This window comes from Cricetulus griseus, assembly GCF_003668045.3.
Source record: "Cricetulus griseus strain 17A/GY chromosome 1 unlocalized genomic scaffold, alternate assembly CriGri-PICRH-1.0 chr1_1, whole genome shotgun sequence".
In the NCBI taxonomy this organism is placed as follows: Eukaryota; Metazoa; Chordata; class Mammalia; order Rodentia; family Cricetidae; genus Cricetulus; species Cricetulus griseus.
Genome location: NW_023276807.1, coordinates 204,210,894 through 204,230,240, shown reverse-complemented (window position 1 = coordinate 204,230,240; position 19,347 = coordinate 204,210,894). Strand labels below are relative to the sequence as shown.

Below are 19,347 nucleotides of genomic sequence, written 5' to 3'. Positions count from 1 at the left end.
ATATCTGGGACAAGAATCCTTGTCAAAAAATAATAATAACAAATGTGGTGGTTAGGAAGAAAATGGCCCCCTTAGGGAGTGGCACTATTAGGAGATGTGGCTTTGTTGGAAGAAATTTGTCACTGTAGGGCAGGCTTTGAGGTCTCCTTTGCTCAAGCTATGCTCAGTGTGAGACAGCTGTTTCTGCTGCCTGTGGATCAAAATGTAGAACTCTCAACTCCTTCTCCAGCACCATGTCTGTCGGCTTGCTGCCATGATGATAATGGACTAAACCTCTCAACTGCAAGCTAGCTTCAATTAAATATTTTCCTTTCTAAGAACTGTTGTTGTCATGGTATCTCTTCACAGCAATAGAAACCCCAACAAAGACAACAAGTATCATAAATAATAGGTTCTTTTAAAGCTAGTTTCTTTTGCACATCCAATACACATCTGCTGCCATCTTCTTTGCTGTTACTAAGGCTGCACTGACCCCACCATCTTGGCCTTTCTCTGAACATCTGTAATCCATAGGAAGCAGAACATCAGATGGGTAGCAGACCACTAGGCTTCTCTTCAGAAACCTAGGGGGAATGCTCACCACCAGTGGGCCCAAGGATGTCATGGCACAGATCAGTATCCAGGTGCTAGAGCAATTCAATCAACACTTCTGTGCCACTAATTCCTTTGCCTGAGCATGTGCTCCACCCCTTAAAAACAAGCCCAATGTTCAACCATACTCAAGCACTGTAGCTACAGAAATGAGACCTCTTAAAAGAGTTCAGGTGGAGGAAAAGAAATTGCCTTTGACAGCAGCAGTGGTAGTGGCAAGAGCAGTGTAACTTGCCTGTGGTGTGCTGAACCCTCCTTTCCTTTGGGCTTTGACCACAGGCTCTAAAGGTACAGGAATCAGGGCCTCATTGGGAGGCCCAAGCTGCTTTATGTGCCTTTAGCATGGGTCAGCTGCTGTCATTCTCCTTCCCTCCCAACTCTGCAATAAATTTGATTTTTGTCACCACTTGTGATCCATCACTATGTCTTGTATTGTTGCCCTCTCCTACATTCACCCTCCGCTTGTGCTCATCAATATCTTGATTCTTCCATAAGTTCCATTCCAGGCTGCATCTTGCAATACCCAGAAAACTGTACCCAGCATGTTCTTGGCTCCTTAGGGTGCAGCCATGGTGTCAGGCTGTGTCTACCCCAAGGAAGGGAAATCTTGTCCTGCATTGCATGAAAAGTGCCACATAGGCAAACTCAGGCCAGCCTCTGAAAGCAACAACAGAAAAGAAAGTGCTACCAGCTTACCCACCCTTGTACCCCAAGGATAGAATCTGTCCACAGCTTCTTAATTTGTGTAGACTTCTGCTTCCTACTCTCCCATGGCATCTGCATGAACTAAAACATCAGCTCCTCCCACAAAACAAATTCCTTTCAAAAAGCTTTTGATATTAACATTTGTCACTTAAGATACGATATAATTACATTGGTAGTTTCTTCATGAACACTGAGTTTCTTCTGATCTGCATCCAGCAAAACAACTTCTGGAATCTGAAAAAAAAATGGATCACAGCTGCAAACTAAGCCACTGAACTAAGTCAGCCATAGGGTGACCAAGAAAAAAGGACAGCTTGTTATAAAGATTAAATGAGGTGACACAGATAAAGAAAACATCTAGCAAAATTCAGCAGGGACTTAGTCAACTTAAAATACAGGGGAGGTAAAAAAAACTGTGCAGAGGCAGTCCCTACCTTAAAAAGAACCAGAATGCCTGACATGAAGCACTAAAGAGACACACTTCTATTCAAAGTAAGTTACCGAAGCAGTGCCCCCATTGCTTTGCCCACCCCCTTTACAAAAGTGTGAGGTGAGAAGCTAACCTTACTGGCTTCTCCTACAGCTGCCCCATGTCACTGGGATGTATGTGGTAAGCTTGCCATAACTGTGTTAGCTAAAGGTTCTGAAGGTTAACCTATTGCTTTTTAAAGAAACTGAAAAACTGTTAAAATTTTTAAAAGTTTGATTGTTCAAGCCATCAACCACAAAAGTCATCTCCACCAAGTCACTTACATCACCAAGGGTTTCAGGTGGCTTAAGCTTTCTTTTCTTTTCCTTAAATTTTTTATTGATTCTTTGGGAATTTCACATAATGCACTCCAATCCCACTCATTTCCCAGTCCTTCCATGTTCACCTTCAACCTTGTAGCTTCCACCCCCAAAAGGGGAAAACAAAAACAAAAACAAAAACAAACAAAAAACAACAATGGCTCCTCTGTCTTTCCTGCCTTTCTATCACATATTCAATTGTTGTGCTGATATTGGGAGCTGTAGCATGTCAAACAACGTACCCTTTTGTCCAAACAGCTTTACTTGTAAATGTTCACTGCAATGAGTCCTTGGTCTGGTTCAAGGCCTCTGGCTTCTACTATAGCATCAATACTGGACCCTCACAGAAACTCCTCTTGGGTATCCTGCTGTTGCCCAAACTCATGGAGAGCCTATGGCTATGGTTCCACAGGGTTATCATCCCTTCATGTGCTTCACTAGGTCACAGATGGGGTAGATCTTGACGTGGGCCAACTCAAAGCCCTCCATGTGGGCCTGGGTGGTAGCTGGGTTGGTAAGCCCAGGCCTCGACAGACAGGGACGCCTCCCCTGCCCCATGAGTGGCAGGGCCACTTCTCCCACTGCTGTAGCTGGTGAGGTATCGGGTTAGCTCTTCCAGGGAAGTCCAGACCACAGACATCTACATGGCCTTTGGTGGTAACATGGCCTTTTGTGGACATCAACACAGACCCTGGCTGCAGTAGACCACAGACAGACCCAGACATGGGCCTCGGTGGCAACACTGGCCCAGACATCACCATGGCCTCAGGTGGCTGCGCAGACCTCTCACACCAGCCTGTTCCTCATGGCCATCGCACCTCCAGTTCCCTCCACAGCACCTCAGCTGCTCTACTTCTCTTTCTCTCCCATCTCTCCACCACATACTTGTCACTGTTGTGGTGCCCAGTGGTGGGCCAGGCCTGTGGCCTCTGGCTATCTGTCTTCCCTGACTTGAGTCTTCCATCAGTAACATTTCCCTTTGACCACTGACTGGAGGGAACTCATTAAACAGTGTCTGTGGGCATCTGAGGGACTCCATTTTGGCCTGGCCCTTAGAGCTTTGAAAGAACCCATTATCTTGGCCATCAGACAGAGGTATCTGGGCCTGACAAACACAAGTCTCTGCAGCTGGCTTCACGAAATGAAGCGACTGCTCATGAACATGGTGGCTAGGGGCCATCTGAGCAGGAATGTTTGCACCTCCTCTCAGGTCTTTTTTGCTTCATCAGGTAAAAGGCAAATTCCTTGGACTCTGCCACCAGCACTACAAGAGCAGGGTATGCACGGGAAGGCTTAAACCCACTTTTCCACACTGTCACCTCACGTCTCCTGGGAGCTCACCCCAACCTGTCTTCATTTGTTAGTCCACCCATCCTCATGATGCTCTCTGCAGTGCCTCCAGGTTTAGACTGTTCTTGGCAAGCAAGGGTGGAGATAAGGACTTGGTCTCCATGAGCTGCATCTGTCCATCACAGCATCTCACCGGGCCTAGCTGTCTGGCTGGTTTATGAATTAGTGAAGTGTGACTCCTGGCCATAGCTGTCAGGGTAGAACAGTAAATGTAATCCATATGTAAGCTGAACTCTGCCGCCAGTCCCATTTTCTGGAATTGTGGTTACAGTTATCAAAGAGGTACCATTGGGCCACTTTGTCCTACTACTCGCCATCTTGCTCCCCGCCTTTGCCTACTCAGCTTGGTCGTGGCTTTCTGTATACTGTTAGGACCCAGCTTTCCAAGCTAGGTGCTGCTCTGGCTTCTTCAATCCCAGGCAGATTTCTTCCTCTTGTTTTCCTTTATATTGTCATATCCTTACAGATTCTAACACAAAGGAACAAACACAATGATTGTTTCATTTCATGGTTTTGGCAAACTCAGCATGCCATAGTAGGATAACTTTATACAGTGTTATCCTTTTGCTCAAACTGTTATACAAATGCCAAAACACAAGGAGGTTACTGCTTGGTTTTTGGGTGTTTTTCCAAGATGAAAACTTTGACGTTTTTTCAGAAGAAAAATACAGACCCATGCTGTGCCTTATAACTGTTGTTACTTCAAAACCATCATTTTCTTTTCAGTTATTTCCCCCCCCCCCGAAACACTAGCTTCCAGCCAGATTGTCATCTGTGTGTCAAAGAGTAAAACACACCCCTGCTGATGTGCTGCGGCACAAATGAAATTAATCTGATTTTAAAACGGCAGAGCTTTAAACCATTCTTCCCAAGGTGCAGCCCACTGCAGTCACACTGGCGCTGGCAACAGAGCTGTCACAGTCATCAGCAGCTGGGACACGTCTGCTGTGTGTCTCTTATGAAGAGAGTGGAAGTAAGGAGAGAGCCGACTGTCTGCAGCCCACAGATAAGGCGCATGTTGGTGAGATGGGGAAATGCTCAGTGTCTGCTGTTAACTACTGTTTACCTGTGCTGCCTGGGATAGGATTCCCATGACAAGCATTAATAAAGCAATAAAAAGTGTTAGCACAACACTCAAATTATCTGTTCAGCCGCAAGAGATTTTCAAACCTGGGAGTCTTTACCGAGCCTGTATCTATTAAAGAAACAACAGGCAACTCAATAAGGATGTCAGCTACATCCAGGCCTTTGTGGAAAGTGGCAAGTTATAAACATACAAATGAAAAACAAAAACAAAAAACTTCAGCTGAATAAAACCAATGTGTGTCAGGCTCCTTCCTAATTTACCAATCAACACAGAATGTTCTACTTCTAAACTGACAAAAGAAATAAGACACAATCGACAGTTAAGCCTCATCCACAAACAAGAAGGAATTGTGGGGGGGGGGGCCCACAGAGGCCCTGTGAGAGGGGCTGATAACTCTGATAGCCTGAGCCTGAGGTTCACTTCCTTAGGATGCCTGTGAGGGCCTCTTTCAGACTGAGGGAGACGCTGTGAGACAGGCTTGGAAGAGAGGATGCCCAGAAGTAAATCACTTGTCTTATCACAAGCAGACAGAAGGATGAAAAAGGATGGGACCCAAACCAGGGAGGACAACTGGCATCATTCACATTTGAAAACATTGTGTGACTTTAGTCAAGTTGACATTAATTTTGAAGAACTATGAAAAATGAAGAGACAAGAGTGCTTAAAATGCTTTTGGATGAATGTTTTCACTTCCTAGAATTCTAATTACTACTAGAAAAGGAGATGGAAGAATGAACTAGTCATTGACTCAGGTGGGTGAAAGAAAGCATAACAACTGGGAAGCTCACACAATTGAAGGGGAAGCTACTTTAGGGATGCCAAAGGTAGGCAACAAGAAATTATCTACAATGTGATAGGAAACATTTACTTACACAAGCAAGTTAGTGAATATATGTTTCTCTTTGGTTGATGAATAAAGCTGTTTTGGCCAATGGACAGACAGGATGTAGCCAGGCAGGAAGTATAGGTGGGGCTACGAGACTAGGAGAATTCTGGGAAGAGGAACAGAGAGAGGAGTCTAGGGAGATGCCATGTAGCTGCTGAGGGAGCAACAGGTCTTAGCATCACCAGTAAGCCAAAACCACATGGAGATATACAGATTAATAGAAATGGGTTAATAATTAAGAGAGCTAGCCAATAAGAAGCCTGAGCCATAGGCCAAACAGTTTATAATTAATATAAGCCTCCGTGAGTTTGTTTGGGACTAAATGGCTGTGGGACCCGGCGGGACAGAAACTTCCATTTACAAGCTTAGTCTTGAATATGTCAGTACTGGCCAAGTGCAAGAGGAAGTAACCATCCTCTTTCTTCAACCTTCAGGACCAATCACTTTTAATCTGCTCCAGGACCACACAAGTATAAAGACGAAGGAAAAGCAAACAATCTGTGGCATTTACTATAAACAGGAGAAGCTCTGCTTAACTGTTAGAGCATGACTTCCCGCCGTCCCCCCCCAACAAAGAAATCTGTAAATACAAAAACTGTCAGTTAACTGTTAGACAAACAAACAAAAGCTTATACTCTGAAGAAAAATGTCCAAGAAAATAATGGAACATAGTAGTTAATCTGCCAAAAGGAAACTGAATTGGGTTCTTCTTTTATTAGGTCCCTGGAGATGGAGTCAACAGACCAGGGTTCAAACTCCAGCTATGCCCTTAATTAGATATGAAGTACTGAGCAATTTTTTTTCATTACAGTTTGATTTATTTTCAAAATCTTTAGATTGAGAAGGTTTAGCATGTTCAGATGACTGGGAAATCCTATGTGAAAAGTGCCTAGGTGGGCGCCCACCTTGCAGCTAGCTCTTCATAAGGGCCAGTGGAGTGTGAGCTTGTGGGGTGTTCCCTGGGAGCTGGTGAGAGAGAGGAAGAAGAGGCAGCCCTGCTGAGGAGGAAGAAGCCACAAGGAACACAGATGGGGAGGCAGTTGTCTTGCAAGGTTAAAATCCCTAAGATGAGAGCACGAGAAAACAACTACCTCCATCTAACCATTGTCTTTCCAGTGTGAAATGCATGTTCACTTTCCATGTAGACTAGAATGGGATCTCAAATAATGCCAAATAAACCCAGAACACAGCACATGTCAAAGGCTGCCGATGCAGTCAGTGAGTGGAGCTGGCTGCCACTCAGAAGGCAGTAGAGGATAGACAGGCCCCAGACAGAGACGGACACCCCTCTGTTAATCAGAACCCCTTACTGCTTCAGTACAACTCCCTCTCACGTGGGAGGTTAACTGTCTCTACAACACAGCAATGGGCAACTGGACACTTTCACCTTCTCCTCTGTTCCAGCAAGCCCAATTCTCATCCAAGAAAGCAAGCTGTGACAGGTCTACCTTGTATGACACAGACACAGCTGTAGGCACCTGGGTTCCTCACAGGCTTCAGCAGTTTCTAACTCACAGGACTGCCCTCACTCTCACAGGCCATGCATGCCAAGTGTTAGCACAGCAGAAGAATGTAAAAACTCACTCATCATGACCTACACGAAACACTTTCCTATGGCATTTGACATGCTCTCTCTCACCCATGTGAGATAGCTACACGGGAGGAAAGAAAGCAAGCAACTTCTAGAATTAAGTGCGATGCTAACAAAAGACTGAATCATTTAGGACATGCTTGGAAATTATTAAATTCTCAAATTATTACACAGGTAAGCAAAATTATTCTTGGAGACATTGTAAGTTGCTAATCAGCCTCCGGGGAAGCCCTCACTGGCTGTTGGCAGCTCTGGGCTGACAGGCAACCACCAGCTGGGTAAGTAAGAAGACCAAATTTGTCTTTTTCCAGGGGAGCCAGAAAACAAGCCCAGCAACTGTGTTCTGAACACAGCCATTACTCATAATGGTTTGCTCCTTTCTCAGCTCTGAACTGGGTTAAAAATGAATGCAATTACAACTGGCTTACACAAAGCTATCAGCAAATGCATGAAACTCAGACATTATAATCAGGATTGAGAATTATAATCTGACAAAAATAAATTTTGTGTAATATCTGCCTTTAGGAATGACTATGTTTGCAGCACAAAACAACCTATGGGGTGTGTGTGTGTAAAAAACCATTAGCTTCTACTGCTCAACAAGTCCTTTACAGTGTCTTTATAATAAGCTTGGAGATGAAACTAGTGAACAAGACTGAACACAGTGTAACATATCCACAACTGCTTTGAAAACGGAAAAGGAAACAAAAAGGAATGATACCAACTATACAGATGCAACTGACCTTGAAAAACCTCCACCCCACCCCAACCAAGCACCTACGCACATAAGTGAGTCTAAACCAAAATAAGATGAGTTATTTCACCGGCACATAAAAATCAATTGTGTCAGCATACTTTTGTTTGTTTTTCTGTAATGCTGATTAAACAATGAAGCAAAATTAATTACTACCTTGAAAACCTAAAGATGGCATCTCTGCAGAATATAAGCCAGACCAAGCAAATTCTTGAGTTGTGCTGGCACACATCTCCCAAATAAAAATAAAACTAACACGTGCACAAATGTGACATATGATCTGAAGTATCCAAATGTGCAATGTGGCCACAAAGCAAAGCTGCATGACTCCTATAAGCCACAGCAGTGTGGACACTACAACATCACACCATATATGTTTTAAGCTTCTGGCCAGTGCTCATGCGTCTTAGGTACCCACATTCCACATCACTGGTGACAGTGACAAGATTTGACAGGAGGAATTAAGCAACAGTTGAATTCAATTCAAATTTTTATTTACGAAACTAGGCTCTATTTCAAGACTGAGTTTTAAGACTCAGTTAATTTTGAAAATAATACAATCCTTAACTCCCATGTTCTACCAAATCAGTGGAAAAAAACGTTACAGCTTAACATCAAATATGAAGTTCCAACCACTGGATTTTTTTTTCTGGTCACTTCTTTCAGTCTTGACTCGTGTGTGTGTGTGTGTGTGTGTGTGTGTGTGTGTGTGTGTGTGTGTGTGTGTGTGTGTGTGTTGTATTATAAAGTTACAAATGGGGAGATGGCTCAGTTGGTAAAGTGGTTGGTGTGTAGGACTGAAGGCTTCAGTTTGATCCCGTGTCCATATAAAACGTCAGGCAAAATGATGCACATCTATAACCCCGGGCTAGAAAAACAGAGTCAGGAGGATCCCTGAGCTTGCTGGCCTGCTAGTCTTGCCCACTCAGTGAGCTCCAGGTTCAGTGGGAGACTCTGTCTCAAAAAATAGAGTAGAGTGACTGAGGAAGACAGCTGACTTGACGTTAACCTCAACCCTCTACAGGCACAAGAGCAAACATGCATATATACACAGGAACATGTGTATACACACGTGTACAGACACACACACACACACACACACACACACACACACACACACACTCTTCAATCTGGAGAGGAAGGATGACTGTCACCTACCTGCCTACTAGGGAGCCCTTCAGGCCATGTGAAAAGACCACCAAAGCCTCTTGGCTTCTAATGCACTCAGCAACATCCCCCACGCTGGTCTTTGGTGAGGTGTGTACAGTGACAGCCTAGGAAGGCCCTTTTACCCCCCAATTCCCTCTTTCCTACACCTCTATAGGATACATTTCCTAGTGACTAAAAGTACTTCTGAAGAGATGACAAAGGGCAACCACAAAAGCTGCTTCAAAGATCTGATTCAACATAACCCAGGGTGCTAAGTGAGACTGTGATGGACTGTGACTCATGAATGACAGACAGTGGCATCTTGAAGCTTCAGTAAGAAGCAGGTAGTAACCTCTTCTCAAATCACCAGCTGACCGTGTATGTGACTATGAGTTCACAGAAAACCTATGAGCCAGCATAGACACTTCTTAGACACTTGCTGCTATGTCTCCAGCTGGTGATACCACGCTGTCCTGTGTCTCTCAAACTGTCTCTCTCAGCTTCGAATTCCCCAAGCCCAGAGCTGTTTTACTCTCTCTGAAGCATCTTGTACCCTGTAAGGCCATCCTGAATAGCACAGTGTCTCTTTACCACTTACCACAGTATTTCAAGATATGTTTCTGTATTCTGCAATGCATAGATATCTTATACACAAAATTGCATACCATAAAGCTACTTTCTAAGGGCAGAGGCCCCTATGCCACTTAACCCTCCAAGGTTGCCCTGCCATGGAAAAGAAGCTGGCATGAAGTTTAGTCCTCTCTAGGACAAATGAGTTTCTTCCAACCAGCAGAAGGCAGTAATAGCCACTTAGCACTCTCTCTGCACTGGGGACAGGCTGGGAGGGGAGGAGAAACTCAAGGCTAGTCTATGAAGGCAACAGCTAATCTTCCTATGAAGGCATTGCCTACCTACGAAGATAATGTGAGCTCTACCACTCTCGGCTACTGTATACAATATTCTCTCACAACAAAACAATCCAACATCCAAAAAGGAATTCAGAGACAAACGGCATCACTTTCTTTCCCAAGCCTGTCAGGAGTCACTCCAGGTTCTCATCTTCCAGTCTCCTCTGCATCCCCTTTACCCCACCCTCCCTCCATGCCTCATAGCTACAGACCTCTCCACAAGGAGATACAAGACCAATTTCCTGGCCTTGAATTCAATTGAAAATATATTTCCCTGTGGGCGCCAATTTAGATCCATGAGTTTTACTGAATTATATCACAGTGACACAAGAACAAGCCTTGTAAATGGTTTTGAAAATTAACACTGCATAAGGTCATGTTTGTCATTCAGAAAACTGATACACCCCTCGGGAGGGAACCAGCTAAATAGACCTGAGCTTCGGGCTGGTGGGGAGGACAGTTTCCTATTGCTATCACCAAGGCTGCTCACTCTGAGCCCCCCTCTTTCTCCCACAATCTCTCTCTGACCCTGAACTATTAACCTCACCCCAGCACATCTGAATATCTCCACTCCAAAAACACCACCACCGCTAAAGGCTTGACCCATATCCACTCAACAAACTTCTTAGGCACAACCAACAGTCCACACACCATCAGCCTCTGCCCCTTTTCTATCTGTCTTCTGCAAGTCAGCTTTACTTCCCCTGGAGAGTGACCTCAACTGGCTGGTGGGCACGCCTTTGCTGCTCAATGCTCATTTTGACCCTGCCTGGGAAATATGCTCCTCACTGGGTTTCCAATAAGCCAATTCCTTTCTGGGTTTCCTCTGATAGCTTCTGTACAAAAATGTATGTGTAAGATCAAAAACAGAACTACAAGTAACCTGTGATCAGAACTGTGATTACATCCACAGACGGTGGGAAAGGAAAGCTATTCTTCCTCAGAGACTTCTAGGTCCTGGGTAGGCAAAGGACAAAGGATTAAGACAATGATTGTCAACCCAAACTTCTGGGAGAGGCCTCTGCCACACAGTTGACATTCAGGGTTCCAAAAAGTGACACACACACAGCAGGTATAGGCTAAGACATGCCTCATGACCCTGGTTAGTACTTGATTCTGAAGATGGCCTAATGCTGTAGCTGGCCACTGGCCTCACTTGGACTCTTAATTAAGGTTCAGGCCTCCCTTCTCCAGCAGGGTGGGTGTGCTTAGCCTCTGGGCATGTGCCCAGACTGTCACTTCACAGTCCAGTCTCCAGGAGATAGGTACGGTGTTGAAGGAAGACAGAAGAGTTCTGAGTCCAAATGTTTCTCCACAGCTGGTTTTGATACTGCTGCATATGTGTGGTAGTCGCGATGCCACCTGTAAGACTGTGACCTCGGGTCAGCAGCTCCTCCAACAAAGGACAGTGCAGTGCTAGGGAGTCCAGGGTGTACTTAACACAATGCCCCTAGCCACCACCTAGCCTACTTCTTATGTCTTCTGCAAGCTGGAGCTTGGCCAGGGAGACAAGAACAGAAGAAAGGATGCCTGGGGCAGATGGCATCTGGGTCAAGGCTCCTAAGACTCAGTGATTTACTGCAAGTTGGGCCTGGTAGAAACCGTGACACTTTTCAAACTGATGAAAGTGCTGCACACACAGAGCAGCTACAAAAAGCAAGCAAGGCACAGTAGAAAGAAAATCAGTCCTGCTGAGGAGGAACAGTGAGAAAATGCATGTGTCATCCTCCGGACACTGGCCCCTTGCTGGCTTGGGACACATACTGATATCCTGAGAAGTTGTCTCTGTCCTGTCTCTTGTTCTTTGGTGCTATTTACCCCCATCTAGTTCTCCAGTGTGCTGTCCTCTGCGCAGAGCCCCACAGGGCTCCTGGATGTAACAGACTCTCAACCCTCTCTGCTGACACAAGTCCGGCCTGCTCGATGACTCCAGTGCTCCCCAACACTACACATATCTTCCTAGGAGAAAGACAATTTGGAGGGATTTTAGTTTGGTTGCAAGGATATTTTTCCCCAGTAGAAAAGCCAGGACTGTGGATCTGAAGTCTAGTGAACACTTGTATAACATGTGCAAGGACCCACTTCTGATCCCCAGCAGGAGGAGGAGAAAAAGAAAGAGTGGTAGTAGTAACTAAGCTACATTTATAATGAAAAACAATAGAAAACCCTTTGCCCTACTGCTGGCTAGCAATCAGTCATCTGGCAACCCTGCCCATGGAAAATAAATACAAAACAACACATATTTAATACTGTAACAAAATTTCTCTAGCTTTGATATGTCAAATGTCTTCCTAGTTATACTTACTCATCTATTTACTCCCTGTAATTAGGATTTTTTCTTTAATTCTAAGGACTACAATTGGAGCTACATATACAGAGAGTGTTTTCTCTGCATTAACAGCATTGGTTTTACCTGAAAACACAAAAGGCAAGAGACTTCCTAAGAGATGACTTCATATGCAGCACCCTACGAACATTAGCACAGAAGAGTGACAACTCCAGGGCAAAGGCTTCACAGGTGACAGGTCACACAACAAAGCTGAGACACCCTGACTCAGAGGCCTACTCAGCACCTGATCATCCATCACTGCCCTCCCTACTGCCTTCTCAGCTGCTGCACGGAGGGTAAGGGGTCATGGGGCACACGCTGCTGGGGCAGTGGTTCAGTTGGTGAAGTGTTTCCCACAGGAGCATGAGGACCTGGATGAGTTCCAACCCCAGAACCCATGAAGCAGGGTATGGCAGCGCGATGCAGGCCTGTGATCTCGTTGCTAGGGAAGTGTGGACAGGGGGATCCTGGGGGCCTACCCAGGTTAGCCAATCAGTGAGTTGCAGGTTCAGTGAGCAACCCTGTTTAAAATGAGGTAGAGAGCCAACGTCTATGTCTGGTGTGTGTGCACACGCACAGATGGGCGTGGTGTGGTACACATTGGGAGGCTCAGGCAGGAGTTGTGCCATGGAGGCCAACATTGGTTGCATAGTGAGACCCCCATCTCAAAACAAAACAAAGAAGATCACAGATGGACTAAACGATTTTTAGAACAGCTTGAAGCTTAGGAAAATCAAATTATTCCACAGGCTAAAGGTCAAACACAAAAGCTGGATCCACCTTTACTTCAAAACCAATTTCGTCCTCTCAGAGAAATCCAATCTCAACTCCTGCAGCTGTTTCTTCTGCTAATTACTTTTGCGTTCCCAGAGAGCACATCTTACAGACTGCATCCACTGATTGATCGTTCCCTCCTTTTTCCTCTGTGCTGTCCCCAACACCACATGCAAATATTTCCTTTTCTTCTTCCAGTGGGTTTCTACTGTACAGTTTTTGGTTAGGTCAGAATCCATCATTGGTTAAGTCAGTATCCATCATGGCATTTTTACTATATTAATGGTGCTCACTGGTTAAGTCAGTATCCGTCATGCATTATTTTTAGTGTATTAAGATGCTCAAAGCCAAGTTCTGCGGGGAATGAGGACATTTTTCCTACTCAATTATTAGTTTTCCCTGGAGTTTCACTAGCTTTCAATTTTTTTATCAATTAATTCTGACTCTCTCTAAAAGTATAAATCTCTCAATAGAGTCAGTCATTAGACAGTTCAAAAATACTATTCTGGGTGCTTTTCTTTTTTAATTCCCCCTTGTAAGCAAAACATCAGGCAACTGCTCCAACCTGCAATATGCCTTCTGGCCTGCTTGCCAGCTGTTATCCTGATTCTCTTCATCTTCATTGGAAGTCCTTTTCTTTCCCCTGTGGGGTTATTTCCTGGACCCAAGGCACTCCTATTTACTCTCTCCTTTAGATAAAACCTATCATCTAGTAACTTGGGAGAAAGTGCAGAGCTGGGGACATTTTCTCATCCCCCTCATGTACGAAGACATGCTTGTTTTATCCCCCTGATAAATTTGGCAGGAAATACATTCTGGGGGTGGGTCTCAGTCACAATTTAATAAACACTGTTTAGTTGTATTGTTGGAGAGAAGACTTTCTGACTCTTGGGTCTTTCTGTGAGGTGAGCGCTATTTCTGGAAACTACTAGTGTCCTTTATGTTTGGCATTCTGAATTTCAGGTTATGTCCTGATGTAGTTCTTTCATTTCCGGTGGATTGTCAATGTTTTATCCAATTTTATCCCATTATAACTTAGTACCTTTCCTTCCAGTTTGCTCTTAGACTCACATTTACTCGATATTACCCTTTCTTGATAGTGTTATTTTTAATCTTTTTCTCTTTTCTTTCTATCACTTCATTTCTAAGAAAGTTCTTGCTTTTATTAATTCATTGAGAATTCCATAGAACATATTTCTATCATTTTCACTTCCCCTCCCCCAACTCCTATCAGACCCATCCCCATTCCATATCCACTAGGGTTTATGTCCTTACTCCCCCCCCCGCCCCCCGTTGTGTTGTTGTTGTTAAAGATCTATCCAGCCCGATTGGTACTGCCCACAAACTCTTTGGGAGTATGTTCCACCTGCTAGGGGCCACACCCTAAAGAAAGCCAACACTTCCTCTTCCAGCAGCTCTCAATGACCAGGACATAGTCTCTCAGCTGGGGCTGGGAATTCTCAACCGTCCACAGGTCTTGTCACAAACTCTGGGAGTTTCTAAGTTCAACTGCCCTGTTTTGTCCAGAAAATAGGTTCTTTGTAGTCATTCACCATCTGTAGTTCTTACAGTTCTTCTGAGGCTGACCCCCTCTGAAATGATCCCCAAATCTTGGAAGAAGGGGCATGACACAGATGTCCTGCTTAGGCTGTACACTTTGCACTCCCTTACTGTCTACACCGTGGCTAGCCATAGGCCTCTGTGCTAACTGCCACCGACTAACAAGGGAAAGTCTCTGATGAGGCTGCGGACGCACTAGCCCTGAGTGTAACCGCAGGTCATCAGGGGAATGTTTAACACATTACTTCATTTTCCATTCTACTCTCCACTCCTCTCCATGCCAGGGAATATTTCAACTTTATTTTCCAAACTTTTGATTTACTTGTTTTCATCTTAGAATTGCGTTTCTGCCAGACATTCATTTTGAAAACCCCGCAACCACAAGACTTGAAGAACCATCATGAATCCTGCATGTCCTTAACTAGATTTACCAACTGTGAACATCTCATCACAGCGCCTCACTTTTTATGTGCTCAACTTTTCTTTCTTTTTTTTTTTTTTGAAGTGTGATATTTCACTCCTAAATGTTGATAGTTGCTTCTAAGGATAATTACCCTATATAGCCACAGTACCATTACTAAACTAAAGAAATTTAAAATTAGTGTTGGTCTGATGGTAGGCACTTTAATCCTAGCACTGGGGAGGCTGATGTAGAAGGATCTCAAGTCTGAGGCCAGACTAGTCTGAACAGCAAAACCCCATCTCAAAAGAAAAAGAAAATCCAACCAAATAAAAACCGAAATGAGACCACAGAAATTCAATATTAATATGAAAATATGTAATCTACTGCCCAAATTCAAATTTTCCCCAACCAAGACCCTATCGTTTCATTTCTCCAGTTTCAGGATCTAATCCCGGGGTGTGCATTTCACTCAGCCGCCCCATCTCTTACCTCCTCTCATGCAGCACAAGTCACTGAGGGCACAAGCAGCTCCTGACTCGGCTCAGCAACTTCCTGAGCTCTTCGAAGTCAGTGCTCAGCCTGAGTTAGCGAAGGCTTACCCTGGGCTCTGTTCCCCTCCAGCTTCTCAAAAGGTTTGGCAGGTATACAATTCCTGGTAGAGTCCTTTCCATTTTATATATTCAGATACTTAGGTCTGAAACAATATCCTAAAGCCTCTCTCTACATATTCTCTATAAACCACTAAAAAATAAACCAAAGGGCTTTTCCATATGTTCCATCTGTAAATGTTTACCCTATCATATATTAAAATTGAAATAACATTAATTCACTTAAAAATGACGACATCATTACAGAACACTTTATGAACAAAATCCTGTATTTCACAACATGAAAAAAGAATGTACTGGGAAGCATGACACAGCTTTATATTTTGCAAATCTTCATGCCTGGCTGGACTCTCCCTTTCTTTTTGCCCTCAATCTGTTGTGATACATTGATTCCGTTGAAGTCCGTGGAGGAAATTCAGCCTCACTGGGATATGTGGATGGGAGGTGGGCAACTCCTTTTACAGCGTTTGCAGCCAACTGCACACACTTATATGATAGTATACACAAATTTGACAATGAGTTGTTTCTTAAAGGTTAGTTGTAATATGGAATCCCAAGGTATATCCAGTGCTATTCTTAGTCACATTAAAACCCACTGACACACTGAATTATCTTTTAACTATGCCTGTGCAGTGAGTGGTTAGTTTTAAGTGTCAACTTGACACAATATAGAAGCACCTGGAAAGAAAATCTCAGTAAGAGGTTGTCTACAACAGGTTGCCCCATGGGCATGTCTTTGAAGGACTGTCTTGATTACACTAACTGATGTATAAAGACCCTGACCACTGTTGGTGGAACCAGTCCCTAGGTCTGGTTCTAAAATATTCAAGTGGAGAATGCACACTTTCATTTCTCTCTGCTTCTGACTGTAGATGTGATGTGACCACAGCTTTAGGTGTCCACAGCGCCTTCCCTGAAATAATGGGCTGAACCATGGACTGGAAATAAATCAACTCTTTCTCCATCAGAATTGGTTTTGTCAGGGTTTGTTGATGCTGTTTTTTGTTTTTGTTTTTGTTAATCTCAGTGACAAAAATTAAACTAAAACACTATGATTCTGTGACATCTTGTGTTGGTCATTTGGGGCATATCGGTTCACTGAGTCACACAGACTTTTCAAATGTTGACACAGATGTCCTATACAAATGAAGACCACGTAGTCACTGATGTCATCACTAAGCTCAACAGAAAAATCTTTACTCTTAAAAACTGTTTTGTGAATGTATGCATTTGCAAGTATGTGTCTGTGTGGGTGCCAGGAATCAATCCTCTGCAAGAGAAGCACACATCTTTAGTCACTGAGCCATCTTTCCAGCATAGACAATCTTAGCATTGGGACATGTCAAGTCTCAGAAGCAGATACAAGTTTTCTAAGATCTCCATTTGGCATGAACGCTTGGTAACAAACACTTTCTGGTGATTCCTTTCAGAAAATGGCTACCAAAGAGTCATGTGGCAAAACATGTTTCTGTATGTTTCTTAAAGTAAAAATACCTTTCTAAGAAAATGGTCAGTTCAATTTGCAATACTCTGCAGAAATGCTTTTGCTAGAACTATTATGTTTTGGTATGACACATACTTCTCATTTCATTATGACTAACGTAAAGATGTGTATACTCAACGGGAAAAGTTTAATTTTAAAAGAATGTTTACTGTTTTAACAGGTGAAACTGTATTTTCAAAACTGCAGGTATTTTGTAGCAATGAAGGGCAAAATGACTTCAGCTGTGAATTTCTGCACTGACTCATGCTAAAATGCCAGTTTTACCCACCACTGCTTTTGAACCGTTAGTACAAATGTCAACATAGAAAATAGTAAAATGCAATCATATCCTAATGGCTTTCCATCTCTCACACCTTATAGTCAAATGGAAAGACATTTAATTCTTGAAGATATCTGTCTATGCCTATGTGAAATGCCACTTCTCTGCCCCACTCTCTCCCCCTTAAACTCATTTTTCTGATGAGGATGCCACTTTTGGAAAGGCCTCTGCCTACCAGACAGGAGGTCATGTGTGCTCAGGACCACTTTCATGACACTGGTGCACTCTGAGATCCCCTCTCTCCTGTCTGCACACAAGGATTTGGTCTTTGCTTACCAAACTGATCCCTAAACTGTGAAAGTCCATTCCTTGGCTCTGGCTGAGGCAACCTGATATTACACTTCTTTGAATTCTACCACCATGTCTGATATGTAAGAGCTTTTGCCTGGCTTTTATTGCCTTCATGTCTAGATGAGGTTGGCTTTATGTTTGCATTCTGCGTTCAATCTAAATACCTGACTGCCAGCTAGATAAAGTTCCAGCATCCACATAGAGAGAAGGCATGATGTCATGGTCCCCAGAAAGTCAAAGGCACCCAGGGCCACTACTGATTAGAGGTGTTACTCTGTGCTTGTGGTATCTGCCAATTTTGGCCATGTTTCCTTCTGGCCACACAGACAAGCCTTGGTTGCCCTGATGGCTCTAAGTCTTGTTAGCCTTCAGCTAGTACTAAACTCCTGACCACAGTGATGGAGTTCTTTGTTTAACCAGCAATTTCACTATCCATGTTCCATACTGGATCTAGATCTGATTGCAGTTTATCTACAGTGTGAGCCTGGATTTCTGTACAAATACAATCTGTTAACAGAAAACGCACCTGCTATCAAAGTTGGTTGCTGTTCCTCATATACCCCAAGTATACCAGATTCTAACAGCACTAACTGCTTGCTGGAACTTCTGGGTTATAAATCCCTAAAGGACACAATGAATGAACTATGCCCAGTACCTACCATATACTTAAGATATTCAAAGTACCTGTTAAACTGACTAAATAAGATCATGTATATACAGTTCTTAGCTTAGTACCAAGACACAGAAGTCAACAAGGAAGCTGTCTGATGGGATGATAATTGTAAGAATGCTATGGCTTATGCTGAAATTACTCTGTAATTTTACTGGCATGCATAAAAATATATTCTCTATTAGAAGAAGAATCTCAACATGTATCTCAGGACAATGAAAAGTGATGTGAACCATGATGAGTCTGCTTTTGGATAGCAATTTTTGTCATTAATTTCTGCCATCTCCTCAGAATTACACTGCAGACTTGCAGCTCTACAGCCATGCAACCACTGGAAACTAAGGGCCCTTATCTGACAACTTGTTGAACATACTGTGATGAGGACCAGACAACAGACTTCAGGAGCAGGAGGCAATCTCACAGAACACACTGGCGATCCCTCGAGGATTTCAATACAAGGAGTGGCAGTGATTTGGGAATTCAGAAAACACTTGACAGAGTTCTACAGCAAAAGCTAACAGCCAGCACGTGAGAGCCATGGCTGAAATGGAAACAACACTGGACTGATGAAATGCCAGCCATGGGGACTCTGCCTGGCTGGTGAAAACATGCAGCTTCTCCAGTAATTTTAAAACATCTCATGTGAAATCACTGTGTTTTCTAGGTGTAAGCACCATTAGCAAAACAAAGCAGCCTTTGATGGAATTCTAGAAATGGAGATATTACAGCCAGTGTAGCATACAGTCAGTTACTGAGCTCTGACTGACAATGCTAGAACACTCAGTGTGATGTTAAACTGCAAGGAAACACTCAAGGTTTACACAGCACAATCCACTAGGGGAAGGGACAGCTGCAAGATTTTTATCAATCAACCTTCCTAATGCTGTGACCCTTTAATACAGCTCCTCATGTTGTGGTGACCCCCAACCATAAAATTATTTCATTGCTACTTCATAACTGTAATTTTGCTACTGTTACGAATTGCAATGTAAATATCTGACACGCAGAATATCTGATGTGTGACCAAGGGGGGGGGGGGAGATTCATGACCCAGAGGTTGAGAACCACTGACATACAGT

General features: G+C 43.6%; 1 protein-coding gene across 4 annotated transcripts in view; it reads right to left on the bottom strand.

The window, feature by feature from the left end:
• The window catches only part of Peli2 (pellino E3 ubiquitin protein ligase family member 2), a 143,049-nt gene that overhangs the window by 50,679 nt on the left and 73,023 nt on the right, over positions 1 to 19,347 (bottom strand). For 2 of the 4 annotated variants that reach the window (XM_027386564.2, XM_027386566.2), the window contains exon 3: positions 1,465 to 1,530. The exons of the other annotated variants lie outside the window; for them this stretch is intronic. In XM_027386564.2, the coding sequence (XP_027242365.1) occupies positions 1,465 to 1,530 (66 nt within the window). The remainder of the gene's footprint in view (positions 1 to 1,464; positions 1,531 to 19,347) is intronic. 4 annotated transcript variants of the gene reach the window in all.